The following is a 17,073-nucleotide window of genomic DNA, read 5'->3' as shown; positions in this document are numbered from 1 at the left end:
AGGAGGGTGACAGTATACAGCCGTGACTTAATCCGTTCCCAATTTGGAACCAGTCCATTGTTCCATGTCCAGTTCAAACTGTTGCTGCTTGACCTGCATACAGATTTCTCAGGAGGCAGGGCAGGTGGTCTGGTATTCCCCTGTCGTTCACAATTTTCCACAGTCTGTTGTGATCCACACAGTGAAAGTATGTAGTTACACTGTACTACTCTACTCTCCCAGGTACTGTAAAGTTCAGAGTTTGTTTTGTATGCATTGCGTGGAAAGTAGTATAAGCCAATTACGGTAACAGAACTATACAGCTTGATTGTGTTAGTAGGGTATCTAGGCTAACTCGGTTGTCCTTATGAACAAGTTGGACTTAACGAAATCACCCTTAGAATGGAACTCGCTCTCGTATGCAGGGGGCTGACTTCAGTAGATTCACTGTTACAGGTTTTCGAGCAAGTTAATTGCTATATATGCATTATCATTATGTCACACCTTTGAATATTTTGATAAGGATGTCAATAATTATCTTCCATTGCCATTCCATGTATTTTATTTTACGAATTTGTACATTATTCTTGCCCCCCCCCTCTCTCTAACACACACGCACACGCGCACACACACACACACACACACACGTATGGGCGCATGTACTCAAACAAATGCGCTCGCGGGAAGAAGTCTAACACAGGCACAATGACTCCTCCCTGGTCCCCAGGAAAGCTTCCTGTGGTCGCCCGGCGACCTTCTGTGTCCTGAGGCCCGCTCCCACCCCACCTGGCCTCAGGGCTGCACCGCCGGGCCTTTTACTCCAAGGCTGGTTAGCAAACACATCGGAGAGAAAGGGTCCCCAGCCCCGACCCCAGGCAGCTTCCAACCGAGGCTTTTTCAGGCAGGCTGGGGCGACAGGAGAGCTACCTGAGAGGGTCGGCCGAGGCGGGCCAGCGCTGGCCCACCCCAGGTGCGTCATGGCCGTTTCCCCGACTTGGATCGTGGCTCCTCCAGGGTGACCACCCAGCAAAGTGCCTGGTGGGGGACACAGTGCATCTTGGAGACTTACAGGGTTTTGTCCCCAGCTCCCAGCCAGGTCTTGTGGGAGGGGTTTCCAGGCGCAGAGATGCCACGCCCGCGTAGGGTCCCGCCCCCCCGCGCTGGGGGCTACGCGGGCGTGCAGCCGCATGCCACGCCGGGTAACGTGCGTTGTCGTGCGTGACGTGCGTGACGTGCGTCACGTGCGTCACCCAGGTAACCTAGGGGCGTTTGTTTCCCCCCAGCTGAGGTCGGACCCTGCCGGCAGCCGAGGCGGCGAAAACCGGATCCTTCCTTCCACAGGGGCCGCAACTCCAGGGTCTCCCAGCCGAACAGTGGCTCAGAGGTACTTAAATGTTTCTTTTATTGGTTTCGCCAGGCTTCTCTTGGGGTCCGCTGGTCCCCCGCTCCTGGGAAAGCTGGGGGGAGGAGTAGAGGCCAGCTCTAGTTGACTGCGCCTGAGGCTGGCCGTGTGGGCTTGGAGTTTGGGACGGGGTTGGTTTTAGCATCGCCTCAAGTCACCGCTTGTTTACCGCGGAGGTCGGGGTTTCCAAACTCCGTATCTAAAACGGTATTTAGAAACCAGGAGCAAAGACGTGACCGCGAAACTTTCTCCCAAAGGCGTGCGCGGCCTCTGTAAGGTAGCGCTTTGAGGAGAGCTGAGCTTGTGGTAGGCTGGTGGTTGGAAAGTGTTTCTCTTAGGCGTGCCAGTGGAGTGGCTGTCTTCAGAAGCTTCCCGGGCGAGGTCTTCCCCCAGACGCGTTGGGACCTCCCAGGCCCCGTGCGCCGGCCCGGCAGCCACGGCACAGAGCGTAGCCACGTCCCTGCGCATGTGCACATGGCGAAGGCAGCCAACCCAGGGACAGCCCAGGTAATAAAAACCCACAGAGAGCGAAGAGAAGCGTTCCAGTGGAAATCCGTGTGCTTGCTGGGTACCCCATGTGGTCCCCGATATAATAATTAGGAGCAGGCGTGTCAGCAGAGAAGTTTGCCCCCTGCTTACAAAACCACTACTCACGGATGTTGATAAAAAGGAACGTTGCCTTCAGGCACAAAACCAGCAGTCTGGGGAGGTGGCGGGCACATCCTCCCTCCCCCCAAAAACCACCTCTGAAACTTGTCTGCTCACCATGGAAGTTTTTAAAGAGAAACAAGGAAGTGATCTCAGTCCATCATTGGAATTAGGGGATCAGAGTTGTCACCGCCCCTCTCTGCAGGCTTGTCAGCTCCTTGTGATGTTCTAGACATTGTCTGGTTCACACAGTTTGGTCGCATAATTTGTTTAGGTTAGTGAAGGGGAAGCTAGGGAAGCGATCTGGTCATCTGTTCATTTCTACTTCTTTACGGAAAGAACCAGCAAGGTAGACAAGGTATTGGGTGATTCATGCTCAGTCGTGCCCACCTCTTTGCGACCCCATGGACTGCAGCATGCCAGGCTTCCCTGTCCATCACCAACTCCCGGACCTTGCTCAAACTCAGGTCCATCGAGTCGGTGATGCCATCCGACCATCTCATGCTCTGTCATCCCCTTCTCCTCCAGCCGTCGATCTTTCCCAGCATCAGGGCCTTGTCCAGGGAGTCAGTTCTTCGCATCAGGTGGCCAGAGTGTTGGAGTTTCAGCTTCAGCCTCAGTCCTTCCAGTGAATATTCAGAACTTACTTCGTGTAGGACGGACTGGTTGGATCGCCTTGCAGGCCAAGGAACTCGCACGAGCCTTCTCCAACACCACAGTTCAAAAGCATCAATTCTCGGCTGCCCAGCTTTCTTGACAGTCCAACCCTGACATCCGTACGTGGCTACTGGAGAAAGCACAGCTTTGGCTAGACAAAGCAATAATGTCTCTGCTTTTTAACATGCTCTCTAGGTTGGTCCAAGCTTCTCTTCCTCGGGGCAAGTGTCTCTTACTGTCATGGCTGCAGTCACCATCTGCAGTGGTTTCGGAGCCCAAGCAAATCAAGCCTCTCACTGTTGCCATTGTTTCCCCATCTGTTTGCCATGAAGCGATGGGGACCGGGTGCCGTGATCTTAGTTTTCTGAATGTTGACTTTTAAGCCAACTGTTTCACTCTCTTCTCTCACCTTCATCAGAGAGGCTCTTTAGTTCCTCTTCCCTTTCTGCCTTAAGGGCGGTGTCATCTGCATATCTGAGGTTATTGATATTTCTCCGGGCTTGTGCTTGATTCCAGCTTGTGCTTCATCCAGCCGGGCATTTCATAAGATGTACCCTGCATTTAAGTTAAATAAGGAGGGTGACAGTATACAGCCGTGACTTAATCCGTTCCCAATTTGGAACCAGTCCATTGTTCCATGTCCAGTTCAAACTGTTGCTGCTTGACCTGCATACAGATTTCTCAGGAGGCAGGGCAGGTGGTCTGGTATTCCCCTGTCGTTCACAATTTTCCACAGTCTGTTGTGATCCACACAGTGAAAGTATGTAGTTACACTGTACTACTCTACTCTCCCAGGTACTGTAAAGTTCAGAGTTTGTTTTGTATGCATTGCGTGGAAAGTAGTATAAGCCAATTACGGTAACAGAACTATACAGCTTGATTGTGTTAGTAGGGTATCTAGGCTAACTCGGTTGTCCTTATGAACAAGTTGGACTTAACGAAATCACCCTTAGAATGGAACTCGCTCTCGTATGCAGGGGGCTGACTTCAGTAGATTCACTGTTACAGGTTTTCGAGCAAGTTAATTGCTATATATGCATTATCATTATGTCACACCTTTGAATATTTTGATAAGGATGTCAATAATTATCTTCCATTGCCATTCCATGTATTTTATTTTACGAATTTGTACATTATTCTTGCCCCCCCCCCTCACACACACGCACACGCGCACACACACACACACACACGTATGGGCGCATGTACTCAAACAAATGCGCTCGCGGGAAGAAGTCTAACACAGGCACAATGACTCCTCCCTGGTCCCCAGGAAAGCTTCCTGTGGTCGCCCGGCGACCTTCTGTGTCCTGAGGCCCGCTCCCACCCCACCTGGCCTCAGGGCTGCACCGCCGGGCCTTTTACTCCAAGGCTGGTTAGCAAACACATCGGAGAGAAAGGGTCCCCAGCCCCGACCCCAGGCAGCTTCCAACCGAGGCTTTTTCAGGCAGGCTGGGGCGACAGGAGAGCTACCTGAGAGGGTCGGCCGAGGCGGGCCAGCGCTGGCCCACCCCAGGTGCGTCATGGCCGTTTCCCCGACTTGGATCGTGGCTCCTCCAGGGTGACCACCCAGCAAAGTGCCTGGTGGGGGACACAGTGCATCTTGGAGACTTACAGGGTTTTGTCCCCAGCTCCCAGCCAGGTCTTGTGGGAGGGGTTTCCAGGCGCAGAGATGCCACGCCCGCGTAGGGTCCCGCCCCCCGCGCTGGGGGCGTGCAGCCGCGTGCCACGCCGGGTAACGTGCGTTGTCGTGCGTGACGTGCGTCACGTGCGTCACCCAGGTAACCTAGGGGCGTTTGTTTCCCCCCAGCTGCGGTCGGACCCTGCCGGCAGCCGAGGCGGCGAAAACCGGATCCTTCCTTCCACAGGGGCCGCAACTCCAGGGTCTCCCAGCCGAACAGTGGCTCAGAGGTACTTAAATGTTTCTTTTATTGGTTTCGCCAGGCTTCTCTTGGGGTCCGCTGGTCCCCCGCTCCTGGGAAAGCTGGGGGGAGGAGTAGAGGCCAGCTCTAGTTGACTGCGCCTGAGGCTGGCCGTGTGGGCTTGGAGTTTGGGACGGGGTTGGTTTTAGCATCGCCTCAAGTCACCGCTTGTTTGCCGCGGAGGTCGGGGTTTCCAAACTCCGTATCTAAAACGGTATTTAGAAACCAGGAGCAAAGACGTGACCGCGAAACTTTCTCCCAAAGGCGTGCGCGGCCTCTGTAAGGTAGCGCTTTGAGGAGAGCTGAGCTTGTGGTAGGCTGGTGGTTGGAAAGTGTTTCTCTTAGGCGTGCCAGTGGAGTGGCTGTCTTCAGAAGCTTCCCGGGCGAGGTCTTCCCCCAGACGCGTTGGGACCTCCCAGGCCCCGTGCGCCGGCCCGGCAGCCACGGCACAGAGCGTAGCCACGTCCCTGCGCATGTGCACATGGCGAAGGCAGCCAACCCAGGGACAGCCCAGGTAATAAAAACCCACAGAGAGCGAAGAGAAGCGTTCCAGTGGAAATCCGTGTGCTTGCTGGGTACCCCATGTGGTCCCCGATATAATAATTAGGAGCAGGCGTGTCAGCAGAGAAGTTTGCCCCCTGCTTACAAAACCACTACTCACGGATGTTGATAAAAAGGAACGTTGCCTTCAGGCACAAAACCAGCAGTCTGGGGAGGTGGCGGGCACATCCTCCCTCCCCCCAAAAACCACCTCTGAAACTTGTCTGCTCACCATGGAAGTTTTTAAAGAGAAACAAGGAAGTGATCTCAGTCCATCATTGGAATTAGGGGATCAGAGTTGTCACCGCCCCTCTCTGCAGGCTTGTCAGCTCCTTGTGATGTTCTAGACATTGTCTGGTTCACACAGTTTGGTCGCATAATTTGTTTAGGTTAGTGAAGGGGAAGCTAGGGAAGCGATCTGGTCATCTGTTCATTTCTACTACTTTACGGAAAGAACCAGCAAGGTAGACAAGGTATTGGGTGATTCATGCTCAGTCGTGCCCACCTCTTTGCGACCCCATGGACTGCAGCATGCCAGGCTTCCCTGTCCATCACCAACTCCCGGACCTTGCTCAAACTCAGGTCCATCGAGTTGGTGATGCCATCCGACCATCTCATGCTCTGTCATCCCCTTCTCCTCCAGCCGTCGATCTTTCCCAGCATCAGGGCCTTGTCCAGGGAGTCAGTTCTTCGCATCAGGTGGCCAGAGTGTTGGAGTTTCAGCTTCAGCCTCAGTCCTTCCAGTGAATATTCAGAACTTACTTCGTGTAGGACGGACTGGTTGGATCGCCTTGCAGGCCAAGGAACTCGCACGAGCCTTCTCCAACACCACAGTTCAAAAGCATCAATTCTCGGCTGCCCAGCTTTCTTGACAGTCCAACCCTGACATCCGTACGTGGCTACTGGAGAAAGCACAGCTTTGGCTAGACAAAGCAATAATGTCTCTGCTTTTTAACATGCTCTCTAGGTTGGTCCAAGCTTCTCTTCCTCGGGGCAAGTGTCTCTTACTGTCATGGCTGCAGTCACCATCTGCAGTGGTTTCGGAGCCCAAGCAAATCAAGCCTCTCACTGTTGCCATTGTTTCCCCATCTGTTTGCCATGAAGCGATGGGGACCGGGTGCCGTGATCTTAGTTTTCTGAATGTTGACTTTTAAGCCAACTGTTTCACTCTCTTCTCTCACCTTCATCAGAGAGGCTCTTTAGTTCCTCTTCCCTTTCTGCCTTAAGGGCGGTGTCATCTGCATATCTGAGGTTATTGATATTTCTCCGGGCTTGTGCTTGATTCCAGCTTGTGCTTCATCCAGCCGGGCATTTCATAAGATGTACCCTGCATTTAAGTTAAATAAGGAGGGTGACAGTATACAGCCGTGACTTAATCCGTTCCCAATTTGGAACCAGTCCATTGTTCCATGTCCAGTTCAAACTGTTGCTGCTTGACCTGCATACAGATTTCTCAGGAGGCAGGGCAGGTGGTCTGGTATTCCCCTGTCGTTCACAATTTTCCACAGTCTGTTGTGATCCACACAGTGAAAGTATGTAGTTACACTGTACTACTCTACTCTCCCAGGTACTGTAAAGTTCAGAGTTTGTTTTGTATGCATTGCGTGGAAAGTAGTATAAGCCAATTACGGTAACAGAACTATACAGCTTGATTGTGTTAGTAGGGTATCTAGGCTAACTCGGTTGTCCTTATGAACAAGTTGGACTTAACGAAATCACCCTTAGAATGGAACTCGCTCTCGTATGCAGGGGGCTGACTTCAGTAGATTCACTGTTACAGGTTTTCGAGCAAGTTAATTGCTATATATGCATTATCATTATGTCACACCTTTGAATATTTTGATAAGGATGTCAATAATTATCTTCCATTGCCATTCCATGTATTTTATTTTACGAATTTGTACATTATTCTTGCCCCCCCCCTCTCTCTCACACACACGCACACGCACACACACACACACACACACACACACACACGTATGGGCGCATGTACTCAAACAAATGCGCTCGCGGGAAGAAGTCTAACACAGGCACAATGACTCCTCCCTGGTCCCCAGGAAAGCTTCCTGTGGTCGCCCGGCGACCTTCTGTGTCCTGAGGCCCGCTCCCACCCCACCTGGCCTCAGGGCTGCACCGCCGGGCCTTTTACTCCAAGGCTGGTTAGCAAACACATCGGAGAGAAAGGGTCCCCAGCCCCGACCCCAGGCAGCTTCCAACCGAGGCTTTTTCAGGCAGGCTGGGGCGACAGGAGAGCTACCTGAGAGGGTCGGCCGAGGCGGGCCAGCGCTGGCCCACCCCAGGTGCGTCATGGCCGTTTCCCCGACTTGGATCGTGGCTCCTCCAGGGTGACCACCCAGCAAAGTGCCTGGTGGGGGACACAGTGCATCTTGGAGACTTACAGGGTTTTGTCCCCAGCTCCCAGCCAGGTCTTGTGGGAGGGGTTTCCAGGTGCAGAGATGCCACGCCCGCGTAGGGTCCCGCCCCCCGCGCTGGGGGCTACGCGGGCGTGCAGCCGCGTGCCACGCCGGGTAACGTGCGTTGTCGTGCGTGACGTGCGTCACGTGCGTCACGTGCGTCACCCAGGTAACCTAGGGGCGTTTGTTTCCCCCCAGCTGCGGTCGGACCCTGCCGGCAGCCGAGGCGGCGAAAACCGGATCCTTCCTTCCACAGGGGCCGCAACTCCAGGGTCTCCCAGCCGAACAGTGGCTCAGAGGTACTTAAATGTTTCTTTTATTGGTTTCGCCAGGCTTCTCTTGGGGTCCGCTGGTCCCCCGCTCCTGGGAAAGCTGGGGGGAGGAGTAGAGGCCAGCTCTAGTTGACTGCGCCTGAGGCTGGCCGTGTGGGCTTGGAGTTTGGGACGGGGTTGGTTTTAGCATCGCCTCAAGTCACCGCTTGTTTGCCGCGGAGGTCGGGGTTTCCAAACTCCGTATCTAAAACGGTATTTAGAAACCAGGAGCAAAGACGTGACCGCGAAACTTTCTCCCAAAGGCGTGCGCGGCCTCTGTAAGGTAGCGCTTTGAGGAGAGCTGAGCTTGTGGTAGGCTGGTGGTTGGAAAGTGTTTCTCTTAGGCGTGCCAGTGGAGTGGCTGTCTTCAGAAGCTTCCCGGGCGAGGTCTTCCCCCAGACGCGTTGGGACCTCCCAGGCCCCGTGCGCCGGCCCGGCAGCCACGGCACAGAGCGTAGCCACGTCCCTGCGCATGTGCACATGGCGAAGGCAGCCAACCCAGGGACAGCCCAGGTAATAAAAACCCACAGAGAGCGAAGAGAAGCGTTCCAGTGGAAATCCGTGTGCTTGCTGGGTACCCCATGTGGTCCCCGATATAATAATTAGGAGCAGGCGTGTCAGCAGAGAAGTTTGCCCCCTGCTTACAAAACCACTACTCACGGATGTTGATAAAAAGGAACGTTGCCTTCAGGCACAAAACCAGCAGTCTGGGGAGGTGGCGGGCACATCCTCCCTCCCCCCAAAAACCACCTCTGAAACTTGTCTGCTCACCATGGAAGTTTTTAAAGAGAAACAAGGAAGTGATCTCAGTCCATCATTGGAATTAGGGGATCAGAGTTGTCACCGCCCCTCTCTGCAGGCTTGTCAGCTCCTTGTGATGTTCTAGACATTGTCTGGTTCACACAGTTTGGTCGCATAATTTGTTTAGGTTAGTGAAGGGGAAGCTAGGGAAGCGATCTGGTCATCTGTTCATTTCTACTTCTTTACGGAAAGAACCAGCAAGGTAGACAAGGTATTGGGTGATTCATGCTCAGTCGTGCCCACCTCTTTGCGACCCCATGGACTGCAGCATGCCAGGCTTCCCTGTCCATCACCAACTCCCGGACCTTGCTCAAACTCAGGTCCATCGAGTCGGTGATGCCATCCGACCATCTCATGCTCTGTCATCCCCTTCTCCTCCAGCCGTCGATCTTTCCCAGCATCAGGGCCTTGTCCAGGGAGTCAGTTCTTCGCATCAGGTGGCCAGAGTGTTGGAGTTTCAGCTTCAGCCTCAGTCCTTCCAGTGAATATTCAGAACTTACTTCGTGTAGGACGGACTGGTTGGATCGCCTTGCAGGCCAAGGAACTCGCACGAGCCTTCTCCAACACCACAGTTCAAAAGCATCAATTCTCGGCTGCCCAGCTTTCTTGACAGTCCAACCCTGACATCCGTACGTGGCTACTGGAGAAAGCACAGCTTTGGCTAGACAAAGCAATAATGTCTCTGCTTTTTAACATGCTCTCTAGGTTGGTCCAAGCTTCTCTTCCTCGGGGCAAGTGTCTCTTACTGTCATGGCTGCAGTCACCATCTGCAGTGGTTTCGGAGCCCAAGCAAATCAAGCCTCTCACTGTTGCCATTGTTTCCCCATCTGTTTGCCATGAAGCGATGGGGACCGGGTGCCGTGATCTTAGTTTTCTGAATGTTGACTTTTAAGCCAACTGTTTCACTCTCTTCTCTCACCTTCATCAGAGAGGCTCTTTAGTTCCTCTTCCCTTTCTGCCTTAAGGGCGGTGTCATCTGCATATCTGAGGTTATTGATATTTCTCCGGGCTTGTGCTTGATTCCAGCTTGTGCTTCATCCAGCCGGGCATTTCATAAGATGTACCCTGCATTTAAGTTAAATAAGGAGGGTGACAGTATACAGCCGTGACTTAATCCGTTCCCAATTTGGAACCAGTCCATTGTTCCATGTCCAGTTCAAACTGTTGCTGCTTGACCTGCATACAGATTTCTCAGGAGGCAGGGCAGGTGGTCTGGTATTCCCCTGTCGTTCACAATTTTCCACAGTCTGTTGTGATCCACACAGTGAAAGTATGTAGTTACACTGTACTACTCTACTCTCCCAGGTACTGTAAAGTTCAGAGTTTGTTTTGTATGCATTGCGTGGAAAGTAGTATAAGCCAATTACGGTAACAGAACTATACAGCTTGATTGTGTTAGTAGGGTATCTAGGCTAACTCGGTTGTCCTTATGAACAAGTTGGACTTAACGAAATCACCCTTAGAATGGAACTCGCTCTCGTATGCAGGGGGCTGACTTCAGTAGATTCACTGTTACAGGTTTTCGAGCAAGTTAATTGCTATATATGCATTATCATTATGTCACACCTTTGAATATTTTGATAAGGATGTCAATAATTATCTTCCATTGCCATTCCATGTATTTTATTTTACGAATTTGTACATTATTCTTGCCCCCCCCCCTCACACACACGCACACGCGCACACACACACACACACGTATGGGCGCATGTACTCAAACAAATGCGCTCGCGGGAAGAAGTCTAACACAGGCACAATGACTCCTCCCTGGTCCCCAGGAAAGCTTCCTGTGGTCGCCCGGCGACCTTCTGTGTCCTGAGGCCCGCTCCCACCCCACCTGGCCTCAGGGCTGCACCGCCGGGCCTTTTACTCCAAGGCTGGTTAGCAAACACATCGGAGAGAAAGGGTCCCCAGCCCCGACCCCAGGCAGCTTCCAACCGAGGCTTTTTCAGGCAGGCTGGGGCGACAGGAGAGCTACCTGAGAGGGTCGGCCGAGGCGGGCCAGCGCTGGCCCACCCCAGGTGCGTCATGGCCGTTTCCCCGACTTGGATCGTGGCTCCTCCAGGGTGACCACCCAGCAAAGTGCCTGGTGGGGGACACAGTGCATCTTGGAGACTTACAGGGTTTTGTCCCCAGCTCCCAGCCAGGTCTTGTGGGAGGGGTTTCCAGGCGCAGAGATGCCACGCCCGCGTAGGGTCCCGCCCCCCGCGCTGGGGGCGTGCAGCCGCGTGCCACGCCGGGTAACGTGCGTTGTCGTGCGTGACGTGCGTCACGTGCGTCACCCAGGTAACCTAGGGGCGTTTGTTTCCCCCCAGCTGCGGTCGGACCCTGCCGGCAGCCGAGGCGGCGAAAACCGGATCCTTCCTTCCACAGGGGCCGCAACTCCAGGGTCTCCCAGCCGAACAGTGGCTCAGAGGTACTTAAATGTTTCTTTTATTGGTTTCGCCAGGCTTCTCTTGGGGTCCGCTGGTCCCCCGCTCCTGGGAAAGCTGGGGGGAGGAGTAGAGGCCAGCTCTAGTTGACTGCGCCTGAGGCTGGCCGTGTGGGCTTGGAGTTTGGGACGGGGTTGGTTTTAGCATCGCCTCAAGTCACCGCTTGTTTACCGCGGAGGTCGGGGTTTCCAAACTCCGTATCTAAAACGGTATTTAGAAACCAGGAGCAAAGACGTGACCGCGAAACTTTCTCCCAAAGGCGTGCGCGGCCTCTGTAAGGTAGCGCTTTGAGGAGAGCTGAGCTTGTGGTAGGCTGGTGGTTGGAAAGTGTTTCTCTTAGGCGTGCCAGTGGAGTGGCTGTCTTCAGAAGCTTCCCGGGCGAGGTCTTCCCCCAGACGCGTTGGGACCTCCCAGGCCCCGTGCGCCGGCCCGGCAGCCACGGCACAGAGCGTAGCCACGTCCCTGCGCATGTGCACATGGCGAAGGCAGCCTACCCAGGGACAGCCCAGGTAATAAAAACCCACAGAGAGCGAAGAGAAGCGTTCCAGTGGAAATCCGTGTGCTTGCTGGGTACCCCATGTGGTCCCCGATATAATAATTAGGAGCAGGCGTGTCAGCAGAGAAGTTTGCCCCCTGCTTACAAAACCACTACTCACGGATGTTGATAAAAAGGAACGTTGCCTTCAGGCACAAAACCAGCAGTCTGGGGAGGTGGCGGGCACATCCTCCCTCCCCCCAAAAACCACCTCTGAAACTTGTCTGCTCACCATGGAAGTTTTTAAAGAGAAACAAGGAAGTGATCTCAGTCCATCATTGGAATTAGGGGATCAGAGTTGTCACCGCCCCTCTCTGCAGGCTTGTCAGCTCCTTGTGATGTTCTAGACATTGTCTGGTTCACACAGTTTGGTCGCATAATTTGTTTAGGTTAGTGAAGGGGAAGCTAGGGAAGCGATCTGGTCATCTGTTCATTTCTACTTCTTTACGGAAAGAACCAGCAAGGTAGACAAGGTATTGGGTGATTCATGCTCAGTCGTGCCCACCTCTTTGCGACCCCATGGACTGCAGCATGCCAGGCTTCCCTGTCCATCACCAACTCCCGGACCTTGCTCAAACTCAGGTCCATCGAGTCGGTGATGCCATCCGACCATCTCATGCTCTGTCATCCCCTTCTCCTCCAGCCGTCGATCTTTCCCAGCATCAGGGCCTTGTCCAGGGAGTCAGTTCTTCGCATCAGGTGGCCAGAGTGTTGGAGTTTCAGCTTCAGCCTCAGTCCTTCCAGTGAATATTCAGAACTTACTTCGTGTAGGACGGACTGGTTGGATCGCCTTGCAGGCCAAGGAACTCGCACGAGCCTTCTCCAACACCACAGTTCAAAAGCATCAATTCTCGGCTGCCCAGCTTTCTTGACAGTCCAACCCTGACATCCGTACGTGGCTACTGGAGAAAGCACAGCTTTGGCTAGACAAAGCAATAATGTCTCTGCTTTTTAACATGCTCTCTAGGTTGGTCCAAGCTTCTCTTCCTCGGGGCAAGTGTCTCTTACTGTCATGGCTGCAGTCACCATCTGCAGTGGTTTCGGAGCCCAAGCAAATCAAGCCTCTCACTGTTGCCATTGTTTCCCCATCTGTTTGCCATGAAGCGATGGGGACCGGGTGCTGTGATCTTAGTTTTCTGAATGTTGACTTTTAAGCCAACTGTTTCACTCTCTTCTCTCACCTTCATCAGAGAGGCTCTTTAGTTCCTCTTCCCTTTCTGCCTTAAGGGCGGTGTCATCTGCATATCTGAGGTTATTGATATTTCTCCGGGCTTGTGCTTGATTCCAGCTTGTGCTTCATCCAGCCGGGCATTTCATAAGATGTACCCTGCATTTAAGTTAAATAAGGAGGGTGACAGTATACAGCCGTGACTTAATCCGTTCCCAATTTGGAACCAGTCCATTGTTCCATGTCCAGTTCAAACTGTTGCTGCTTGACCTGCATACAGATTTCTCAGGAGGCAGGGCAGGTGGTCTGGTATTCCCCTGTCGTTCACAATTTTCCACAGTCTGTTGTGATCCACACAGTGAAAGTATGTAGTTACACTGTACTACTCTACTCTCCCAGGTACTGTAAAGTTCAGAGTTTGTTTTGTATGCATTGCGTGGAAAGTAGTATAAGCCAATTACGGTAACAGAACTATACAGCTTGATTGTGTTAGTAGGGTATCTAGGCTAACTCGGTTGTCCTTATGAACAAGTTGGACTTAACGAAATCACCCTTAGAATGGAACTCGCTCTCGTATGCAGGGGGCTGACTTCAGTAGATTCACTGTTACAGGTTTTCGAGCAAGTCAATTGCTATATATGCATTATCATTATGTCACACCTTTGAATATTTTGATAAGGATGTCAATAATTATCTTCCATTGCCATTCCATGTATTTTATTTTACGAATTTGTACATTATTCTTGCCCCCCCCTTCTCTCACACACACGCACACGCGCACACACACACACACACACACACACACACACGTATGGGCGCATGTACTCAAACAAATGCGCTCGCGGGAAGAAGTCTAACACAGGCACAATGACTCCTCCCTGGTCCCCAGGAAAGCTTCCTGTGGTCGCCCGGCGACCTTCTGTGTCCTGAGGCCCGCTCCCACCCCACCTGGCCTCAGGGCTGCACCGCCGGGCCTTTTACTCCAAGGCTGGTTAGCAAACACATCGGAGAGAAAGGGTCCCCAGCCCCGACCCCAGGCAGCTTCCAACCGAGGCTTTTTCAGGCAGGCTGGGGCGACAGGAGAGCTACCTGAGAGGGTCGGCCGAGGCGGGCCAGCGCTGGCCCACCCCAGGTGCGTCATGGCCGTTTCCCCGACTTGGATCGTGGCTCCTCCAGGGTGACCACCCAGCAAAGTGCCTGGTGGGGGACACAGTGCATCTTGGAGACTTACAGGGTTTTGTCCCCAGCTCCCAGCCAGGTCTTGTGGGAGGGGTTTCCAGGTGCAGAGATGCCACGCCCGCGTAGGGTCCCGCCCCCCGCGCTGGGGGCTACGCGGGCGTGCAGCCGCGTGCCACGCCGGGTAACGTGCGTTGTCGTGCGTGACGTGCGTCACGTGCGTCACGTGCGTCACCCAGGTAACCTAGGGGCGTTTGTTTCCCCCCAGCTGCGGTCGGACCCTGCCGGCAGCCGAGGCGGCGAAAACCGGATCCTTCCTTCCACAGGGGCCGCAACTCCAGGGTCTCCCAGCCGAACAGTGGCTCAGAGGTACTTAAATGTTTCTTTTATTGGTTTCGCCAGGCTTCTCTTGGGGTCCGCTGGTCCCCCGCTCCTGGGAAAGCTGGGGGGAGGAGTAGAGGCCAGCTCTAGTTGACTGCGCCTGAGGCTGGCCGTGTGGGCTTGGAGTTTGGGACGGGGTTGGTTTTAGCATCGCCTCAAGTCACCGCTTGTTTGCCGCGGAGGTCGGGGTTTCCAAACTCCGTATCTAAAACGGTATTTAGAAACCAGGAGCAAAGACGTGACCGCGAAACTTTCTCCCAAAGGCGTGCGCGGCCTCTGTAAGGTAGCGCTTTGAGGAGAGCTGAGCTTGTGGTAGGCTGGTGGTTGGAAAGTGTTTCTCTTAGGCGTGCCAGTGGAGTGGCTGTCTTCAGAAGCTTCCCGGGCGAGGTCTTCCCCCAGACGCGTTGGGACCTCCCAGGCCCCGTGCGCCGGCCCGGCAGCCACGGCACAGAGCGTAGCCACGTCCCTGCGCATGTGCACATGGCGAAGGCAGCCAACCCAGGGACAGCCCAGGTAATAAAAACCCACAGAGAGCGAAGAGAAGCGTTCCAGTGGAAATCCGTGTGCTTGCTGGGTACCCCATGTGGTCCCCGATATAATAATTAGGAGCAGGCGTGTCAGCAGAGAAGTTTGCCCCCTGCTTACAAAACCACTACTCACGGATGTTGATAAAAAGGAACGTTGCCTTCAGGCACAAAACCAGCAGTCTGGGGAGGTGGCGGGCACATCCTCCCTCCCCCCAAAAACCACCTCTGAAACTTGTCTGCTCACCATGGAAGTTTTTAAAGAGAAACAAGGAAGTGATCTCAGTCCATCATTGGAATTAGGGGATCAGAGTTGTCACCGCCCCTCTCTGCAGGCTTGTCAGCTCCTTGTGATGTTCTAGACATTGTCTGGTTCACACAGTTTGGTCGCATAATTTGTTTAGGTTAGTGAAGGGGAAGCTAGGGAAGCGATCTGGTCATCTGTTCATTTCTACTTCTTTACGGAAAGAACCAGCAAGGTAGACAAGGTATTGGGTGATTCATGCTCAGTCGTGCCCACCTCTTTGCGACCCCATGGACTGCAGCATGCCAGGCTGCTGTTTTCAGTTGGTTTCCCATGCAAGAATACTGGATTGGCTTGCCCTTTCCTTCTCTAGGGTATCTTCCCCACCCAGAAATCCAGCCCAGGTCTCCTTTTTCTCCTTCATTGGCATGTGGATTCCTTATTCTGCTGTCACTTGGAACCCTCTTTTGAGTGATTAAAGTTTGCAATGATGGGCTTGGGCAGGAGTTGAGTACAACTTTGGGTGGGCTGGTTTAAATTGCTGTTAAAACACATCTTTTCTAAAGTGATTAAAAAGAGGGAGCTTCCAGCTGAGGGCAGTTTCCTGCAAAGATCTGCTAACAGTACTATCACATTGAAAAGTGAGTGTGGATTGGCTGGGTTTAGAAACCACCACTCTTTACAAGTGTTTTGAAATAGATTTTCCTTCCTTGGGAAGTTGAGGTGCATGGGAGGGAGGAGTGGCCATTTTTCTGGAAGCTGGTAGACTGGTTCTTGGGATGTGGGGAAACAGATAAAAGCCTGAAAACCTCCTCAGCTGAGCTCTGGAAAGCGGGGGAGGGAAATTCCAAGAATCGCCAATACGGTGCTCACATACACATGCAATCGCACGGTTGTGGGCCAGCGAAATGTTTTCCACATGAATTGTCATTTATTCTTAACACTTCAAAGAATGTCTCTGATGTGATCTATCAATGAGAAATAACACCCCTTATCCACCTAGAGACACAAAATTCAACACATTTTTTGGCTGTGTGAGGTTGTGTTTAAGACGTGAAGAAGAGTTTATGTCAGTAGACATTTCTTCGGATCTTTGCTTTTTATCTTAATTCAGGTGATTATTGCAGTGTGTTCATTCCCTGAATTCTCAAATGACTCTGTTTCAAATTTACTCAGCATAGGCAAGTTAATGTGAATTGTTCCTGCACAAAGGAGGAACATGGCATAAACTAAACAGGCTGTATCATTGATTATCAGCACCTTTTCAAGGCTGAAGTGCTGCCTATAAAAACAGTGTTATTCTTAGAAGGGATCCATGGCATCCACCAAATTCCTGTGCCCAAGAAAGGGTTAAGATCTCTGGTTAAATCGAAGTAGTACATCTCTTGGCGCATGCTCAGTACCTCAGTTTTATCTGACTCTGTATCTCCGTGAACTGTAGCCGGCCAGGCTCCTCTGCCTATGGAATTTTCCAGGCAAGAATACTAGAGTGTGTTGCCATTTCTTTCTCCAGGGGATCTTCCCTTCCCAGGGTTCAAACTTGCATTGGCAGATGGATTTGTTATCACTAGTACCACCTGGGAAGCCTTAGTACATCTCTTTGGTGACATTTCAAATGTCATAGAGAATACAAAGAAGGGACAATGCATGGCAGAGACTTCTTTTACTTATTCTGTCCACGTGAAATACACATTAGATTCACTTAGTGTCCTTCTATAAAAAACTTATATATGAGTGCTACATCATTGAATTGGTCTGAGATTCAACTTGAACATGAGAGTTTTAAAATAATGTCTAGAATTTCTAAAGAGCAGTGAATGCTGATAAAAATTAATCTAAAGGAAACACTGATGCACAAATATTGGACCAGCAAATGGTTCTTTATTGTAGGTGGGAGATATTTGTGTGTTAAACACACACACAAGCAAATATATATATATAT

General features: G+C 52.4%; 1 protein-coding gene across 1 annotated transcript in view; it reads left to right on the top strand.

The window, feature by feature from the left end:
- Positions 1 to 1,166: 1,166 nt before the first annotated feature.
- Positions 1,167 to 17,073, top strand: part of LOC129639552 (uncharacterized) — a 128,775-nt gene continuing 112,868 nt past the window's right edge. The window contains exons 1-5 of the mRNA XM_055564685.1: positions 1,167 to 1,363; positions 4,494 to 4,594; positions 7,758 to 7,858; positions 10,987 to 11,087; positions 14,251 to 14,351. Of these exons, the coding sequence (XP_055420660.1) occupies positions 1,167 to 1,363; positions 4,494 to 4,594; positions 7,758 to 7,858; positions 10,987 to 11,087; positions 14,251 to 14,351 (601 nt within the window). The remainder of the gene's footprint in view (positions 1,364 to 4,493; positions 4,595 to 7,757; positions 7,859 to 10,986; positions 11,088 to 14,250; positions 14,352 to 17,073) is intronic.

This window comes from Bubalus kerabau, chromosome X (genome assembly GCF_029407905.1).
Source record: "Bubalus kerabau isolate K-KA32 ecotype Philippines breed swamp buffalo chromosome X, PCC_UOA_SB_1v2, whole genome shotgun sequence".
Taxonomy (NCBI): domain Eukaryota; kingdom Metazoa; phylum Chordata; class Mammalia; order Artiodactyla; family Bovidae; genus Bubalus; species Bubalus kerabau.
Note: the sequence above shows the minus strand (reverse complement) of the source record. Positions and strands in the feature narration are given on the sequence as shown.